Genomic DNA, 16081 nt, shown 5'->3' on the forward strand with positions numbered 1-16081 from the left:
TTTTACTTCTGCTAGTATTACTTTTTAATTTCAAGTGTTCTTTTTTGTTGTGTGGATGCGTCTTTATATCCTTCCGATTTTGTTCCAAAATTGTTACCTCTTGGTCTCCCAGCAGTCACCATCCGTCTCTCTGCTTCTATGGTTTGGCTGTTTTAGATACCTCATAGAAATGAAATCAGGCAGAACTTGTCCTTCTGTGACTGGCTTATTTCACTTAGCAGAATGTCCTCCAGAGTCCATGTTTTGCATATTGTAAGATACTCTCTTTTTTTTTTTTTTTTCCTTAAAGGACGAATAACCATTGTATGTAATGTACATTGTTTAACTCTATTCATGTATCAGTGGACAGTTAGGGGGGTTCCACATGTTGGCTATTGTAAATAATGCCACAGTGAACCCCGGAGTCCAAGTATCTCCTCAAGATTCTGATTCCAAATCTTTTGGATAAATACCCAGAATGGGATTGCTGGATTATGTGGTATTTCTACGTTTAATTTCTTGAGGAACCTCCATACTTTTCCACAGTGGCCGCATCAGTTAGGGCACAGGGTTCCTTTTCTTCACATGCTCACCAGCTCTTGTTGTCTCTTTTGTTTTTGGTGCCGACAGCCATCCTAACAGGTGTGAGGTGACACCTTACTGTGGTTTTGATTTGCTTTTTCCTGATGATCAGTGATGTTGAGTGATGTTAATGTTTGTTTGCCTGCTGGCTGTTTGTGTATCATCTTTAGAGATGTCTGCTCAAGTTTTTGTCTATTTTTTTTTAATGTTTATTTATTTTGAGAGAGAGAGCACAAGCAGGGAGGGGGCAGAGAGAGGGGGAGAGAGAGAATCCCAAGCAGGTTCCACACTGTCAGCACAGAGCCTGACACGGGACTCGATCTCATGAAACCCTGAGATCATGACCTGAGCTGAAATCACGAGTCGGATGCTTAACCAACTGAGCCACCCAGGCGCCCTGCTTTTTGTCCATTTTTAAATCAGGTTATTTGTGTTTTTTGACCATTGAGTTGTAGGCGTTCTTGATATTCTGGATACTTGCTTCTTATCAGATATGTGGTTTGCAAATACCTGTTCCCATTCAACTCAAAATTTAATTAGTGTAGGATACCTAAGTACCACTTGATAATTCTTTGTGTTTGGATAGGCTTGTAGATCTTGAATTTCCTTGTAGGTTTATCTGACTGGCCTGTTTACTTGGGAAGACCTGGATGTTAGTGTCAGCAGGTCTGGAATCCCCAGAGAAGATTATTCGGTCTCCTACCTGGAGGGCACATGTACTCCCCGTGGCCAGGGTTGGTGGGGCGCGGGGCAAGGCCGCAGCTCTCGGCCTTCACCCTGCTTTTACTCCTCCTGGTTTCTGTAGGGTGTCCTTGCCTTTCTGTGTGATACATCCTGACCCCTGGCCAGAGACCTCTCTAGAGACTTGCTGGGCTGGAGAATGGCCTCTTGTTTGTACCGGGGCGGGACAGATCTGGGCGTCTGCTGCCCACACGGATGATCTCCCGCCTTCCCTGTTGTAGCCCACCCGCGGCCTCCCTTCCTCGGCCGTCCGGCGCCCGGGCCCGTGGGTGTGTTTCGTGTCCGAGGAGTTGCTCCCGTGGGCACCCGCCGCTAGCTCAGTGCTTGGCTCCAGTCCGCCTTCTGGCGTCTCCTCCCTCATCTTGCTAAAAACCCTGTTCCTGTTATTTTAGCATCATCTGTGAATTTGTGAAGAAATTGGCGCTAAATGTCGACTCTACTGTCTTTGTCCAGAAGTCTCTTCTACCCTTTCCTCCTTGGTCATAGGGAAGTCGGGTCACTTGTCAGGAGGGCGTGTGAGTCTGTAGCGTGCGTCAGTGGAGAAAACACTTCCTTCTAGTTTTCTTCCTATTAAGCGAATGTAAGTAAAGGAGCTCAACCCCTCCCACGCTGCGCGTGGCCGGGTCAGAGTCCTTACTAGAACCAGTAGCATTTTCACCTTAATGACGTTTTTCTGCTTTAACTATCGTAGCTTCAGTTTTCCAGTTCGGCAGCAGCACCACGAACTTCAACTTCACGAACAACAACCCGTCGGGAGTGTTCACGTTCGGTGCGAACCCCAGCGCTCCTGCGGCCGCGGCCCAGCCCTCGGGCTCCGGGGGCTTTCCGTTCAGCCACCCCGCGGCGGCCTTCACCGTGGGGTAAGAGGGCCTGGCCCCTTGGGGCTGCGTGCGTGCTTGCGTGTGCGCGCCAGCACGTGTCTGTGCCTGTGTGTGCGTGCGTGTGTGGGCGTGTGTGTTTGTGTGTGTGACAGCGACATAACAAAGTATGTTTACCAGTATGTCGCCCCCCCCTTACCCCCCCCCCCCCCCCCAGTCACTGGGAGCCCTGAGTAGTAGGATTCTGAGGTTTTGTCCGCGCACTTTGTCACATAATGAAGTTTTTGTTTTCCCCAGGTCAAACGGGAAAAATATGTTCTCGTCTTCTGGAACTTCAGTTTCTGGGCGCAAGATAAAGACTGCCGTCAGGCGCAAGAAATAAAGGTCACTTTGGTGTTGTGCGCAACACTTCCACAGCAGCCGGTGCCCTGCTTTCCAGATACTGGATCGTCCTGTGTGCTGGGTTATCTGACGTCAGATCCGCCTCAAGACTTCTTTAATTTGGGGGTTTTCCTCCTTGTTTTCTTTCTTTACAGAAGCCCTGCCCTCACCTCTCCCACTCCCGTTTTAAAACAAATCATAGCTAGATCGGTGACTGATTCTTCAGCGAAACTCTGACCCGGCGCATTGGTCCCTGGCCCGGCGCAGGCTGGCCGGGCCCAGGGAGGGAGCCCGCTCCGCGAATGGCTTTGTAAAGAACCCCTGTGTCTGCACCACCGCGTGCGTTGACACGCGTTTATGGAACGCACTGACGTTGTAATTATATCGGAGGACCCCCGTGTAGATTAGAGAGTGTCGAAGTGAGTGATTTCTCTGCCGAGTTTGTGCTGGTGTATGTGTGGAGTGAGTCGGGTGTCTCGTGCACTAAGATTTTCCGATAGAGGAAGCCTGATGAAAGGATGGTCCGTGCTAAGGACTTACTAGATCTAGTTCATTCTCCATTTAATAATTCTCTGCTATTTCTATATTTTCATTCTCCTGACTCTCACCTGTCTTGCCTTTTTCATTATTTTATTATGAAACTTGTGTAAATACAATTTTGTTTCTGTACTTTTTTGGCATAACATAAATCTGTGAACTTGAAATTTTAATTTTGTGTTAGAAAATTTGTTCTTTGTTTAGTCTCGTCTCAGATTTTATTATGTAAATCCCATTATTCAAAGTTGCCTAAATCCATTTGGAAATCTTTAAAAAAAAATTGGGGATTCTTAAAGTGAATTTATTGGCTTTTCTGATCCAGTTTTGTTTGGACCAAAAACCAGTATTGTACAAAGTATTAAGCATATATTTTTATATTTACTGAAATGGACTGTGGTGACTTTGGATAATAAGGAAAAGTTTAATATTAAAGCCATGTTTATTACAGTATAATTAACATGTTAAACCATGGGATAAATGCCATCAATAAAAAATTATGAAATATTTTTCGTTCTAGTGTTAACTTAAAATGAAGGTACCGGTGTTAACGGAAGGGAACCTTTGTATAAAGGTTCGCCACGGTCAGAGAAATTCCAAAGAATCCATTTAAGTGACCTGGACATCTCCTAAGTGAAGCGGGGAAGTGTCCGAACGTAAAACGTGTAGAAGGTACCCTGCTTTTTGTCTGGTGCTAGGAATCACGCCTACTTTGCATATAAATTGACATACCTTTTTAAAAGTTGAAAATAAACACACGTGACCATTTCTGTTTGTATTTGTATCTTCCTTGAGAGGTGACCAGACAGCCGTTTATCGATTGAGCTTTTGGAGACACGTGCCCAGAGCAGCCTGCAAAAACTTGAGTGGTTCTGTCGTGTGGAATTCGTGTGGATTATGTTAGCAGATTTTTTTTTTTTCTTTCTGACTAGGTCTCTTCGGTGGTCTGTCAAAAAGAGCTGCTGGGATACCATTTGCCAATTCAGAACTTGAAAATGTTTATAAGCTTTTTTATATGTGTTTCCAATTTTGGCGTAGGATGTTTGTCGTCTTGAAAACCTCTTAGGCCATCGTCAGATGCTGGTTTGGGGGTAGACATTTTCTAATTCTCACTTTATTAGTAATACACATTTGACACGGGCCTGTCTGGGGGCAAATGGTGATGAGTCCTGGAAATCCAGTCTTAATGCTCGGATGTTGATGCCGAACTAAATTGCGGGCTCGTTCATGTTAGCCATTCTCTAGGCCTGTACGAATGGGGACATTAGGCTTTCTACTGTGGGAAATTCTCATAAGAAATGTGCTAGAAATACTTAGTAGAAGTGACTGAAAATCCTACTTAAGGCGGTTGAAGAAGGAAATCTTCCGGCGCCCAAACTGAAGTCTGTAGAAATGTGTTCGGCGTGTGGCACTTGTACTTTGCATCTCGACTGCGGCTCTTCTCCGGCTGCACGGGGGAGCTCTAGGGGCGCTCTCGAAAGCAGCTCTAGCCTCAAGCCTGTCTGTCCCCTGCTCGGCGAGGTCTCCCGCCCGGACCGGCTCCGGCTGCAGACCTGCTCTCGGTGGCTGTGGGAGCAGCTCGGGCAGGTTTCTGTTACGTGTTCTATACACAAGTGGAAACTGAGGGCGGTTGGTTGGAAGAAGGGGAAATAGCACAGGAAGAAAACCCCCTTCTCTGGCTGGAGGACTCCAGATGCAGGAGGTCCAGGCCTGCCACTTTGGGTGTCGGGTGATTTTCAGTAATTCAGGATTTGGGGCGTTAAGAAACAGTATGATGTAAACAACTGGGAAATCTCTTCAAGCTAGCCGCCTTTGTTCACATCTGTTATAAATTCTCTCCTGCAATTGTTTACATAATTAGGATTTTGTTATTTGAAATTGAAGTGTTGGGATAACTATTATTTTTTAATGTTTATTTTTGAGAGAGAGCGTGTGTGGGAGGGGGACAGAGGATCTGAAGTGGGCTCTGTGCTGATAGAGCCGATGTAGGGCTCGAACGCACGAACCGTGAAATCATGACCCGAGCCGGAGTCCATCGCTCAACTGAGCCACCAAGGCGCTCCTGAAGTGTTGGGACGAATTTTAAAAATTTGTAACCAGGCTATAAAGTAGTCTAACACTTTAATTTCAAATGATAAAATCCTAATTATAGGAGGTTTATTTTTAAAATTTATTTTTAACTCTTGTTGACCTACCATACTCGTTTCAGGCGTACAGCAGTAGTCTCTCCTTCGTGCTCCCCACAGTTCAGTGCAGTCACCGTCGGTCACCGTACGTTATTCCAGCAGTACTGACTGTTACGCTGTCCTTTTCATCTCCGTGACTTGTTTCCGGGGCCTGTTTAAAGTGAAACTCCCTGAAAGCTGTACGAAGGTTACGAGCCTGTGTGTTTAATGGAAACTGCACATTTGGTATAGTCAGGTTGAGGAAATGGCCGTGTACTGGGTCTAGTGACACACACCAGCTGAATTTACGAATAACACGGGGCAGCTCGTAAAGCTTGCTTTAAAAGTTCCCTGTAGTTCCACAATGTGTAGTGTGCGCCTGGGCTCAGATCAACACGGTCTACAGAGCTCAGACCAGGCCATTTTAGCTCCATTTAGGTTTCTCAGCTTTGTTCTTCTTGGGGACCTGTTTTGTATCCTGTCCTCCTCTAGATGTGTTACAACAGGAAATGCTTGTTAAGATCAGAACTAGGTTTAAATTGCCCAGCGCGGTCGTTCACCACCTATGAGACTTTGAACTTCCGGTTCTTTGGGTGTAAAATGCGTTCTTAGTATCTTGTATAATGCGGGACGGTTAACCACTTTAAGGAAAGGACAGGACTGGCTTAATATGAAGCTTAGTCATCTCTGGGGAACTTTTGAGTGACTTTTGCTACAGGACTGTACAACCCCTAAGGGTGGATGGCTTGTTGCTAGATCTTTCTGAAAGCACTCTAGCTGACTGCCATTCTCCTGAAGGCAGAGAACGCTGGAAAAGCTGAGCAAGGTCTCCGTGAGCAGGAAATTCTAGAGCAAATCTCAACAGTCAAAAAACGAAAGCATCGGTGATCAAGTATTTATTGAGACAAAGAATACAAATCGGTGGCATACAAATTATTAAAAATAGAATGCTGAATTTTACTTATAGGCAGGCCATCAGATACTGTTTGTGGGTCAAGTCTTACTATAATGAACTGCAAGAAAATAGACACACAGCTGGAGAGGAGGAACGTCACCCAGGCAAGCACTTCTTGTAAAAGATTCTGGCCTCTGGGATGGAGGCCGGGCAATGGCAAGTATGTGAAATGACACTGGTCAGGTTTTACGAACACTGCTGTTGGCATATTCCTCCAAAGGAACCACAGCTTTGAACAGGGTAAGTGTAGAATGAAAACGTCCTACCCCTCCTCTCAGAAAGCCCTCCTCCCGAGTAGCAAGTAAACTCCCTTTTTTGTCTTCCTTTGCTGGAAACACATGCATAAGTAAAACACCCAAACAAGTCCCATAAGGGAACAAATCCTTTTAATGCAGCTAAAAACCACTTTTCCTGTCATTTGAAACGATGGACACTAAAGCCTTAATTTTATAATTTAGACAAAGGGGCCCTCAACCATTTTTTTTTAAATCCTAAATATCTGGGTAAAATCGGAAGGTAAATGTTTAAGTCACTTCTGAACCAGTGCTACACAGGTATCAGCTGGGCGATACTTTGAAGGCTTTGTATCCAAAAAAGCGTTGGCTTTAGTTTTATGGTCACAGATGAGTCAAAAAGAGCGAGGCTTGTCATCCTCGGGTTTCCTCACCTCGGCCCGCGTGAACACTCAAGTCAGACTTCTCTTACGGTGCACTACCACTCTAGCTACTTTTAGTAGGTACTGAGATTTTTCTAGATGCCTGAGTTAACTGCCTATTCTGTGGTTTTCATTAGGGCACTTTCACTGCAATAGTGTTCTTTTACTCTGCTTACTTTTGATTTTTGTTCCCTTATTATCTTGTAAAAGTGATTAATAATGTTTGTAAACATTCTTTGAAAACAACTATCTTTTTGCCTTTTTAGGCTAGAGCTTCGGCATGAGAATTATACTCTGATGCAGAAATTTTCTATAAATGAAATACATCAAATAGAAAAGTGTTTTTGAAAAGATGGGAGGCTTCCCACCCCCCCTCCCCCCCCCACCACAACCCGAAGAGAAAAGAACTCTCCCTCCTTCCCCATTTTTTGTCATTTTTTCCCAATGATCTGGGCATCAAATATCTTTTCCTAAGTGCATTCAGAAATACAAACAGCCTTGCAATTTGTTGTAAAGGCAAAGCAGGAATACTTTTATTTTATCGGGCTATGTAACTTGAACCCTAAGATGGACCTAAATGAACCTACATAGATATGATTCTGAATAACTCAGATACAGAAAATATGCAATTTTTTAAGAAGTTAAACTGGGTGACGTGACTTGCTTTTGTTTGTATACATTAAAATAGCCTAGAAGGTGAACCTTCCAATTTTCTGAGAGGAAATTATAAAGATCTCCAGAGCTACATGGCTGAAGGACATTGCAACTGGATCTCCCCCATCAGTGGCAAAAATAGTGTATCCACCAATGCTAATGTAGTACACTACTGAGTGGTACGTTTGGGTAACACTTACCCTGAAGGGCCGTCAAGCTAAATATCTTCCCAGGGGCAACAAGTGAATGATTTGTCGAGTACCTGGACGCAGTTAACGGACAGGCTTTCTGTGGTGTTGAATTTAATGTAAAATTATTTTGAAAAACATGGCTTATGAGATTTTATAATAAAAAGGTATTAATAAGGACACTGTTAAGGTTTCTATAGACATCAAATGTGAATACTTTCAGTTTTAAAGGAAAAACCCACTTTAAAAACTGATACAGTGATAATATACCTGTCTTTCATTCGCTATCAAAGACCAAAAAGTCAAGATCTTTTAAGCAATCTAATTATGAAGTGTCCAACAGAGGTTAGTGTTTTTTGGGAAAATAGTATCAGGGTTGGAGAAAACGCCTAAGAAATAAAACTTTTTCAGGTATTCTCTCAACACAGCTAACAGGGCCATCTAACAAAACATGCACACATACTTAAAACACTAAGCTTTGCCTCAGTAGAAGAATAAATTAAAATGGCAATACACAAACTGTTACTTAACATTTCCCTCAAGACACCATCCCTGACAGACCCAAAGTGAGGTTTTGGCCCAAAGAACTTAGAAAAATGTCTGGAAATACCTGTCCTTGTTTTAGAATAGTTCATAATGGGAAAATCGCTAATATTTAATAGGCTACCTAGTATTTTACCATGAAATACTATGATTATTTAACTCTTTGAGGTTTCAAAAGTCCTAGAACTATATAAAATATAAAAGGAAACTACCTAGTGTGTAAATATCCTTATAGAAACAGAAGTTCTATTAGAACACTGAAAAGCACTAACACTTTCTTCATGCTGCACACATACTGGGAATGTTGTTTTACAGTAAATATGCAACAATTTGACGAATAATTTCCCCCCACATATAGTTTGATTTAGGGCACTAAAAACACTTGCACATGAATTGTAATTTTAATTTATGGTGAAAATTTAGGACCCCTCTCCCCCCACCAAAAGCAATCACTAACTTACCTTTTCTTTAAAAAAAATCAGTAATACAGCAATATGACTTAATACTTTTTCATCATCATGCAAAACTTGCCCCAAATACATGTTAGAACAGTAACGATACTTGTAAAGTGGCATCATTCCCACAGTGCATTGCAGTACAGATCTGAGAACGTCAGTAAGGGAACCTAGGCCTGCCTCCTTTGCCCCTCTCTCTTGCAGCTGACTCACTTCCTCCCAGAGTGGGAGATAAGCGGGTTATCAAATTTGTGTCCCCACCCCCCTCCCCAAAAGCAAAGACAATAATTGCCCCAAGAAGTGTTGACTAAAATATGAATTAATGTGTTTACAAAACACAACTGGACTTTTCCATCATTCTGGGATAAACCAAAATTTTTTAAGTTTCATCTGGAGATTTCAGAGCTGAAAATGCTTTCAGCAAATTCTAATGCCTTAGATCTTAAGAAAGTATATATTGTCCATTGTTGATTATAAAATCACTTGCCTTCTTTTCAATCTAAAAATTTTTAACATTTAAATTTAACAGATTTTTCTTCTGGAAAAGTTCTTTGGCATTCAAGTAATATCAATACTTTCAGAATAGTCACCTGCATCACACTGGAGCGACTGCTTTAATTTCTAAATCATCAATTAGTGTAACCCAGGGATACTGATGGCCTTGATACATAATTTAGTCTTGTCATCATTCCAGAGAGTATGGAATTCAGGGCTCTTTTTGGGGCATCATCTGACCCCATTTCTCTTTACCACAATGGTTCCTGCTACAATGTCATAGGCTGTTCGATTATGCTGAAAAAACAGCAGTGTGATGAAAGCAGGGAAAAAAGAAGCAATAGAAAAGTTCTTGATCAAAGCTCGTATAGTGGACCTAAAAAATTAAGGCAAAAAAATCAGACAAATGATATACCAACCACGCGGAGATTAATAGTATCCTATCAAGTTCAAAATACATACTTAAAACATACAAAGTCCTGACAGTTTTTTATCTTTGATATGAGTTACTTTCAAGTAGCATTATACTCTAGTAAGACCATCTGGGCTTGTTCTAAAGACATCATCAACATAAAAAGATTCAGAACTGTCACATGAAAAGCAGTAATAAACAGGTCTTGTAGAAGGTGAACTAAAGGTTACAGTATTTTCTCTGATATTTTGTAGACAAATATCTATTCCCTTTACTTACCTTTTCTACAGTCATTTGTGTTTAGTTCCTTCTAAACTAATATACAAAATGCAGTCCCATTTTCCACCTTCTATGAAGCACTCACATTTTAAATTACTGGGTATTCTTTCTTTGTGGGATGCTGTGATTAAAGAAAGCTTAAAAAAAAAAAAAAGCTTTCAACCACAGCTCAGAGTGGAAACTTACCCTACTAGTGCTAGATTTCTGAAAGGCTATAGAAAAAGCACAGTGGCTGAGGGTGTGGGCTCTGAATCCAGACTAAATTGTTTCTATCAGTCACTTGTGTTTCATTTCTGTAAAAAGGGGATAATAGTACCTATGGTACCTGTCTTATTAGTTAATACATATTCAGTGTTTTTAACAATGCCTGTTACAGAAGAGGTGCTCAATAAGCAGCCATTATTGACTCATTAAAAGTAGCAACCAGGATTATAGTCACAAAACTGTAAGGAAATTTTGGAGATATTAGCAAAATCAAGGCTTCCAGAGTCTCTCATATTTCTTTATCTAACAACCCAGTTCTGAATCACTTGGGCAGCAATTCCAGCCAGTATCCTGTTTTGCTCAACTGACAGCCCCTTAACTAACTCTCTAGAACTTGCGTTAGCACTGTTTGAACCTCCTCACAGAGACAGACACCAACAGCTAGCCATGAGTACTACCAAGAGTTACACGCTGTCACTTAGAGCAGGAGCTGGACACACGCGTGCATCTCTGTCCAAACTCCTGCTGCCTGTTCAGGACGGGATGGACAGGATTACCGATAGAGGCTAAAGGCGGATCAGTAACTGGCCCGATAACCACAGATTTATTAGAGAATAATCAAACTAGATACAGAGCACTGATACACAGACCACCACCACCCAGACCCTCTCATTATGGTGGCTGATAGTTCATAAAATGACTATCTTGAAATTGTACACTGAAGAGTGGTCTATAATCATATAACAATTGAAAAACTCAAACTTTTCCATTTTAAATCTAACAATGTCTGTTACACGCCATGAAGAAAAATTACCAACTAAAAATGCTAAAAATACTGTATCAAATGGTAGAACTTACGAATATCGGATACTACGCTCAAAATTTGTTATTTTCATAAGTAAATTAAGCTAAGAGAAGAACTTACGTTGTAATGCTAACATTTGAGGAAGGAATCACTAAAACCCGACTCGGTGCAATAAGCACTGATGTATCACACGTCACAACTCGAAGCCCCAGCAGGAACTTCCCGGGGGTGGCTCCGCCTGCTCCCCAAATGCAGATTATCTAAGGAAAGAAGGATAATTTTAATTTACTAGCTCAACGCTACCAGTTTCAAAGGTTAAGTTTTTCTGTCATCTTATTCCTTTAAAACAATTTTCAAGTTGAAAGAATTTCCTAGAATACTCAGAGGTTACCCTTGTAATGCATTTCTACTGGTCTCTCAACCCCTCCATGCCACAAGATGTGTACTGTAAGATTTCTCTGTAGCCCCCCCCACCCTTTTTTTTTTAGCAAGTTGTTTCTATGGAAAAATACATTTCAAGTTCCACAACCAATTTACAAGTATATTTTTGGACCACAAGACTGAAATATGTTACAAAGAAATTGTAAAACGTCTCCACTCAGGGAGCTGTATTTTTTTATCTTTTTATTTTTTTGATATTTATTTTTGAGAGAGACAAGAGACAGAGCGTGAGCAGGGGAGGGGCAGAGAGACAGGGAGACACAGAATCCAAAGCAGACTCCAGTCTCTGAGCTGTCAGCACAGAGCCCGACGTGGGGCTTGAACTCACAGACCGTGAGATCATGGCCTGAGCAGAAGTCGGACACTTAACCAACTGAGCCACCCAAGGTGCCCCACGTATTTTTTTTATCTACATTCGAGAACATTTGGAAAACATTTTTAAACAGAGACATTTGACAAAAATATGAATAACTGTAAATTCCCATTTCTTTTTGTATTGGGGTGATAATTTAAATTAGATTGTTAGGGGCACCTGGGTGGCTCAGTTGGTTGGGAGACCGACTTCGGTTCAGGTTATGATCTCGCAGTTTGTGAGTTCGAGCCCCGTGTTGGGCTCTGTGCTGTGCTCGGAGCCTGGAGCCTATTTCGGATTCTGTGTCTCCCCCTCTCTGCCCCTCCCCTGCTCATGCTCTGTGTCTCTCTGTCTCTCAATAATAAATAAACGTTAAAAAAATTAAAAAAAAAAAAGATTGTTAAGTGTTAATATTTGCTGAGTCAGTAGCTTACCTCATAGAAACAAACTAATAATCTGTATATAAGAGCCACAATCATCATTTTCTGCAAGTCTTCCATTGATGTGTCTTCATCTATTTCTTCTATTATATAATGCATAGCAAACTTAGAGATATCCCTGCATAAAATAATAGTTTGGGGTTATAAAGACTTAGTCACCAGCACAACTGCACTGATATTTTTTCCATTAGTGTAAGTCACAAACTTGAACTGAAATTCTAAACTAATCTTAGGTTTCCACCCGTTTAGTTTCACAAAACATTCATTAGTCTGTTCAACAGATAAACAGCACTATTGTGAGCAGGCACTGTACTAGCCCTGGGGACATAATGGTGAGGGAACTCAACTTGGTCTCTGCTTTCAAGGAGATTCTTACCTACTAGACAAAGCAGAACAATTAAGTAGGTAAGAATAAAGTGGGATGAGGGCTATTACGTAGACCCATAGGGCAGTATGGAAACGCATACCAAGAACATTTACCACGGTGAGTGAAGCCTTCCCAGAAATGACATTTGAGCTGAGATCTGGAGGATGAAGAGAAGTTAGCCAGACTAAGAAGGGGGAAGTTTCAGAGAGAGGGACTAGCCAGAGAGAGAGAGCCTTTGAAGGAGACTGTGATGGAAGCTGTAAGCACTTGGGTATGGCTCAAATATTAAGTATAAAACAAGTGATTAAAAAATGAGAGCATCTGTTAAGCCATATGAAGACTAGACTTTATCCTGATGGCAGTAAGAAAGGTTTTAAGGTGGAGAGGGGAAGAATCAGAATTTATGATCTCTTTGGTTTATATCAGAGACTGGATTGAGATAAAACAGGAGTTGGGGGACTAAGGTACCAGTTAGAAGACTTTTGCTATGATCTAGAAAAGCGATGACAATAACTAGACTAGGGAGAAGCAGTGATGACGAAGCACCGTCTGTCAGTCAAGAGGAAATTGTCTGAGTTGAAGGCTCTTCAAGAGCCTGAAAAGAAGGGAGCTGGTACCTGACTGGATGTGTCCCTGGGAGGGACAGGGAGGAATCTCAGTAACACTCAGGTTCCCAGCAAGGGCTCTAAAACATGACCACAAGGGTTTGCATCTTGACACTATCACTTCTTACCTTTGCAATGATAAATCCTGGGCTTAACTTCTTACAAACCCAAACTTCAATATATAAAAACGAGGGTATTAAACTCTACATCTCATAGTGGTTTTAAGATTAAAGAATCCATATTATTTCTACCTGCTTACTTAGCATGTATAAAGTGCTTAGCAAGTGATAAGTGCTATATGCTCATTAATAGGAGAGGAGGTTACTCAAATAGATGGCCCACTGTGTTCACGTGGGACATGCCTGATAGTATAATATGCAATCCCATTTGGAAATGCCATCTAACTTATAATCAACAGTTGATTTACCAAAAGCTCTTTATGCCTTTGTCTTTACTCTGAACAGGATAGTAAGAGGGAAATTAGTGCCTGGCCCAACAGCTGAATTAAAAAAAAAAAAGAAAAAATCAAAACCTTTACCTAACTTTTAATAGGTGAGAGTCCCAGATCTTTCAGAATTTATTAAATGTTTTTCTCTCTTTTGTAGTTATTTCTTAAAACTACCAAGAAAAAAATACGACAAAGAGATTTCCCTATTAGAGAAACCATGACACTGGCACACAGACTGTCCATTTAGTGACTTGCAGCTGTGAACAGAACCTCAGAAAACAAGATCTCTATGCAGTAGACATTAAAACCTTTCTGCAAATAGCCTTAACTTACTTTATTCCACTGAGGTGCATAATACTTAAGACAATCGTTGCTTTTATAAAGAACAGAATAAAGAAATCCACCATTTCTGCCATAAATCTGTGGGCCAAGGATGGAATAACATACTCTCTGCCTGTAAATTAAAAAAAAAAAAAAAGTTAGTAAAACTACTTATTTCACATAGGCCTTGGAACCCAAGCTAGGTAATAAATCAGAGAACATAAAGTCAAGGTACAACTTGCTAATTAAAACCTTAACGACAATTATTGGTATTGCCTACATGAATAGTACATGTTTTTACAGCAACTCTATTCCACTATTTACTGAACAGTTTAAAAGTTTGCTTTCATCCTCTTAATGTTTAAAAAATGATTTCACAGATAAATTTAATTATTTAAGGTACTCAATACATTTCACTAGGGACTCAAATGAGAATCCAGGTGATCACAAGCCTAGGTCACAAAACTAAACTTTTTTTTTTTTTTTAAGTAGGCTTCATGTCCAAGGCTGATCCCAAAGACGGGTTGGGGGGATTGAACTCAGGCTGAGATCGAGTTGGAAGCTAACTGACTGGGCCACCCAGGCGCCCCCAAATTAAACATTTTTTGTAAAAACCAAGGTTAAGTATAGACGATTACTCGAAAGTAAATACCTGTGTTCCTCATTTTACCCCCTATTCACTTTGTCTTGCTTTCTATGTAATAAATCCAATGATTATCAATCTGACATCTCAAATTCTGAGCGGGATCAAATTCAGGAAAACTAGTTTTTGTCCCTTGTATCTGTGGCTGAATAAAGTAAACAAAGAGTCTAGATAATAAACTAAACCGCGTAACTAATGCAAAACATTCTAATTCCCATAGAGAAGTAAACAGACAATATACGAGATCATTCAGCTAGGTCCCAAAGGTTCATAACTCCACTTATATTTATGTAAATCTTTTATATCCGTCAGCCCCACTGTTCTTCATATAGGTAATATATAATTATATAAATTACACATTATAGAAAAGATTATATATCATATATCCTGTCATGCATAATAAATCCACGTCTGGATTTTTTCCAGCACTACCGGCACCCTCCAACCGCCACCAGCCGTCAAAACGGGTTTGCCATCTGACAATTAAGCTTTGGCTCTCTCCACGTCGTGGAGATCAAGGGCACGGTTTCAGGAGCAAAGACGTCCTTACACGTGGAATAAGGAATCAATTCGGAGAGCCAGGTCTAAAGGAAGAACAAACTGTGCAGCTTCGGGCCACACGTTGGGAATTTGAGGCCTGGGCAGAAGACAGCTGACGAACGTGGAGAAACACCAGTTCCAGATGTAAAACGCGTGCCCTCTCTCCCCACCAGCGAGCTCCCGTAAGACCCCTTCGCTCCGCCCAACCTTCCCGACGCGCTACTCACCTGCTTGCCGCCCGGTCTCGCTCGGGGTTCGCGAAGGAGCGGCCGATCCCACTCTGGTCACTGGGGTTGAGCGGACGGATCCCTGCCCTTGCGGGGCCCGGGGTCCCAGGCCCGCGACGGGAGCAGCGGTGGTGACGCCGGTGGCCACCCCCGGGTCGGGCCCGGCGGCCGCGGCGCTCAGGAAGTAGAAGGGGTTGTAATAGCCGAGCTGGGGGGGCGGCGGCGGCGCGGGCTGGGGGGCGGCGGCGCCTCCGCCCGAGGGGTAGCTCGGCGGGGGCGGCTGGGAGCTGCAGTAGGCGGGGAAGGCGGCTAGGCCGCTGTGCCAGGTGAGGTAGCCGCAGTAGGACTGCCACAGCCACTCGTGCACCTGCCGGGAGTACTCGCGGGCGCTCAGCCGCGCCGGCCTCTCTCGCGGCGCGCCGGCCTCGGGCGCCTCGCGGCCTGCCGGCTCCTGCGGCCCCGCACTGGAGCCGGGGGCCGCCTCCCCGCACTTCCCGGGCTCGCGCGGCGGCTCCGACTCCTCGGCGGCGGCCGCAGCTACCGCGAGGCCCGGGGCCGGGGGCCGGCCCGGGGCCTGGGGTTCGGCCTGCGGCCCGTCCCGGGGGCGTGGGGCGGCGGCGGCAGGAGGGCCTCTCAGGGAAGGGACGGGCTCGGGGTCCCCTCCGCCGTCGTCCTGCCCGGGAGGGCGGCCTCGGGCTTCCTCCGGCCCCTCTGCCATCGTCGCCTCAGCAGCACCCTCGGCGGTCCTGTCACTGCGCCGTCTCCCTCCCCCACTAGCCCCTCCCCAACGGCCCGGTCGCCACCGCAGCAGCCGCAGGCGTCAACAATTCGCCACCGGAAGCGGAAACCCCG

General features: G+C 43.3%; 2 protein-coding genes across 5 annotated transcripts in view; one reads left to right on the forward strand and one right to left on the reverse strand.

Moving 5' to 3' along the window:
• Positions 1-3803, forward strand: part of NUP153 (nucleoporin 153) — a 78078-nt gene extending 74275 nt beyond the window's left edge. For all 4 annotated transcript variants that reach the window (XM_030314783.1, XM_030314786.1, XM_030314784.1 and 1 more), the window contains 2 exons: positions 1994-2162; positions 2418-3803. In XM_030314783.1, coding sequence (XP_030170643.1) covers positions 1994-2162; positions 2418-2502 — 254 coding nt within the window. In that variant the 3' untranslated portion in view covers positions 2503-3803. The remainder of the gene's footprint in view (positions 1-1993; positions 2163-2417) is intronic.
• A 2278-nt stretch (positions 3804-6081) lies between these two features.
• FAM8A1 (family with sequence similarity 8 member A1) lies at positions 6082-16015 on the reverse strand. Its single transcript, XM_030314788.1, has 5 exons — positions 15230-16015; positions 13832-13952; positions 12073-12196; positions 10966-11105; positions 6082-9521 (listed from the first exon to the last, which is right to left on the reverse strand). The coding sequence occupies exons 1-5, from the start codon at positions 15945-15947 to the stop codon at positions 9377-9379; spliced, it is 1248 nt and encodes a 415-aa protein (XP_030170648.1). The 5' UTR covers positions 15948-16015; the 3' UTR covers positions 6082-9376.
• Positions 16016-16081: the final 66 nt, after the last annotated feature.

The sequence above is a fragment of the Lynx canadensis genome, chromosome B2, assembly GCF_007474595.2.
Source record: "Lynx canadensis isolate LIC74 chromosome B2, mLynCan4.pri.v2, whole genome shotgun sequence".
Taxonomy (NCBI): Eukaryota; Metazoa; Chordata; class Mammalia; order Carnivora; family Felidae; genus Lynx; species Lynx canadensis.

What these genes read in the sequence shown, in the direction of transcription:
- FAM8A1 (XM_030314788.1), bottom strand. Translation starts at nt 15,947, where the DNA reads ATGGCAGAGGGGCCGGAGGAAGCCCGAGGCCGCCCTCCCGGGCAGGAC. An exon ending in TATTAGTTTGTTTCTATGAG is followed by an intron (nt 11,106 to 12,072) that starts GTAAGCTACTGA and finishes TTCTTTCCTTAG; the next exon opens with ATAATCTGCATTTGGGGAGC. An exon ending in TCAAATGTTAGCATTACAAC is followed by an intron (nt 9,522 to 10,965) that starts GTAAGTTCTTCT and finishes TTAATTTTTTAG; the next exon opens with GTCCACTATACGAGCTTTGA.